At 29.1% G+C, this 2,560-nt stretch overlaps 1 protein-coding gene across 1 annotated transcript in view; it reads right to left on the bottom strand.

Annotated features, from left to right (window-relative positions):
* LOC119579871 overlaps positions 1–1,341 on the bottom strand; it is a 26,683-nt gene extending 25,342 nt beyond the window's left edge. Inside the window, exon 1 of the mRNA XM_037927723.1 lies at positions 1,218–1,341. Coding sequence (XP_037783651.1) covers positions 1,218–1,341 — 124 coding nt within the window. The remainder of the gene's footprint in view (positions 1–1,217) is intronic.
* Positions 1,342–2,560: the final 1,219 nt, after the last annotated feature.

Genomic DNA, 2,560 nt, shown 5'->3' with positions numbered 1-2,560 from the left:
TCATGTTGTTTATTGTAAATTTAATTTTTTTAAGGGAATAGATTTTTTTTGGATAAACATCGTTTGTCGCAGTTTGTTAGTCGGGTTTTGGGGCCAGGTTTAAATTTGTCTTTTAAATAATTATTCAATCAGGAAAAAAAGAAAGAAAAAAGGCCTTACAAAGAAAATGATAATTAAAGTTAGTCTGCAGAAGGAACGATATACCAATCAAGATATGAATACGAAGAGGCCCCCAACCCTTAAATGAAATTTGTATTATTTTATATATAAAAAATTAAAATTTATATATATATATATATTAAAAATGGATTATAATTTTATTTATTTATTTTTAAATTTATTTTATTTATTTATTTTTTTTTTAAATTTTATTTATACATATACTTTATACATTACATATACATATCATTTTACATACATATAAACACACACATCACAAAAAACATACCACACACCCCACCACATACACACACACACACCCCAAAACACACCACACACCACCCACAACACCACCCCACACACACACACCCCAAACCCCACAATATATAATATATAATATATATATATATATATATATATATATATATGAATATATATTTAATTGTTTATTTATACATTTTTATTATTGTTATTTTGTTGCTGGGTACAAATATCCCCTGTAGTTTTCTTTTTTCAATTTTGTTTACATATAGATGGCTTCAGAAGTGCTTAGTTACCAGGAGTAAATTTCCCGGGGACCAACCTGACCCAAAACCCTGTTTTTCCCTTTTTCCTTTTATTTTCAGAAAATCTATTATTATTGCTGTTATTATTTATATTGCACTGTTGTTAATGATAATAATAATAAAGAAAAATTAGGGAGGCCTAGTAACTGATTCCTTGGTGACTTAAGGACTTCTAGAGTCTATACATGTGAGCAAAAATAATAAGATAAAATTATGCTATATGCTATATTCCAATGAGAATGTTGTTTATTTTGACAGTTTTAAAACTAACACTAAAAAAAATATAAAATTTTGATGTACTCACATATTGTGCTTTTGATAAGCATTTAAACTTCTGGCTGTGACAATATATTGTCACACAAGATGTTTTCCCTTACAGTCTCAAATTCTTTTCATGGTATTATATTTTTTATCTGTTTTGAACAGTTATTTATACTTTATTTTTCAGTCTTCTTTTATGGCCCTGGTTTTTTTATTTAATGGGATTTTTACATTCCCCACAAGCCATTTCCTGTGCCCAAATGCCCGCTAGAAATGTTTTTGGGTTTTCAATGCAATTATGGGGCCCTTTATTTAAAATATAGCCATGGGAAAAAGAATTTTTGGGAACATTCATCCCCTATATATATGTGTTAGAAAATATAATTATATATCAAGCAATTTAGGTAGTTAACAGAAATGAAGAAAATTAGTACAAAAAGTATTTGGTTTCAAAGAATCAGTTACGTGTAGTAGTAAAGGATTTATGTTTTAATGTATTCTTTGCTGCAGCAAAATTTTCTCTCTCATATTAGGGTCGACTACTCAGTGGGGTCCTTGATTATTAGGTAGGATATAGGGGTTAGGTTACATATGGTTAGAATGTACTTTACAAAAGTCACAAGGGGCCCGGGGGCTAGGGCCCCTAGCTAGGAAGGAAATAATGTCATATGGCCTATAAAAACCCCCGGGAATTTTCACAGTTTTCTTGCTGATTTTTTAAACATTTTGTGATGTTTTACCCTCAATAAAAAACCCCCCCCGGGGGTAAATTTTATGCTATCCCTGCTATTGGGGCCCGTCATATTATTTTTCCTTTTCTATATATTCAAAATTGCTCTAAATATGCAACACCAATAATTCTCATGGAGTATAAAATTTTTACCCAGATAATTGCTGCATTGGTCTTAGAAAGAATTACTAAAATCCCCCTTTGGGCATGCCTGTATAACCCGCAAATTGCAGCATCAATGGGTTTTTTTGGACTAATTTTTGTTCGAATAGGAAAAAACAAAAATACGGAAAGTAAACAGTGGGACCCCCCTTTAAAAAGTAAAAATTTAATTTTGGGGGGGGGTTTACAGATCTTTCTATATAATTTAAATGAAAGTACAGTTTAAAGGATACCAATAGTGATGGAAAGGCCATGCTCTGGTATTTCTCTTTAGATAAAGCTCCCATATTACTAATTATACTTTGTGTAATTTTGTCGGCCTCTGTGGTGATGTGATGTTCTTGATTATGGCAAGGAATTGCAGGTAACATTTGTATCTTTCTTTTCTATCTATCTATGGAAAGAGAGTTTAAACAGTGTATAATACTCTTTTTACCATTAGTATTTAGAGATTAATTATTGTAAGTATTCACATAGGTGATGTATTTCCAGTTGTCATTTTATAGCATTTATTATTGCTAACAATTTTAAAATATTTGTTGGTGTTGTTATTAAGGTTATGTTATTTTTAATTTTATTATGATTATAATTATGATAATGATAATAAAAAAAGTTATAATTATAATAATCATCATTATTATTATTATTATTATTATTATTATTATTATTATTATTATTTTGA

Source organism: Penaeus monodon, chromosome 13 (assembly GCF_015228065.2).
Source record: "Penaeus monodon isolate SGIC_2016 chromosome 13, NSTDA_Pmon_1, whole genome shotgun sequence".
In the NCBI taxonomy this organism is placed as follows: Eukaryota; Metazoa; Arthropoda; class Malacostraca; order Decapoda; family Penaeidae; genus Penaeus; species Penaeus monodon.
Note: the sequence above shows the minus strand (reverse complement) of the source record. Positions and strands in the feature narration are given on the sequence as shown.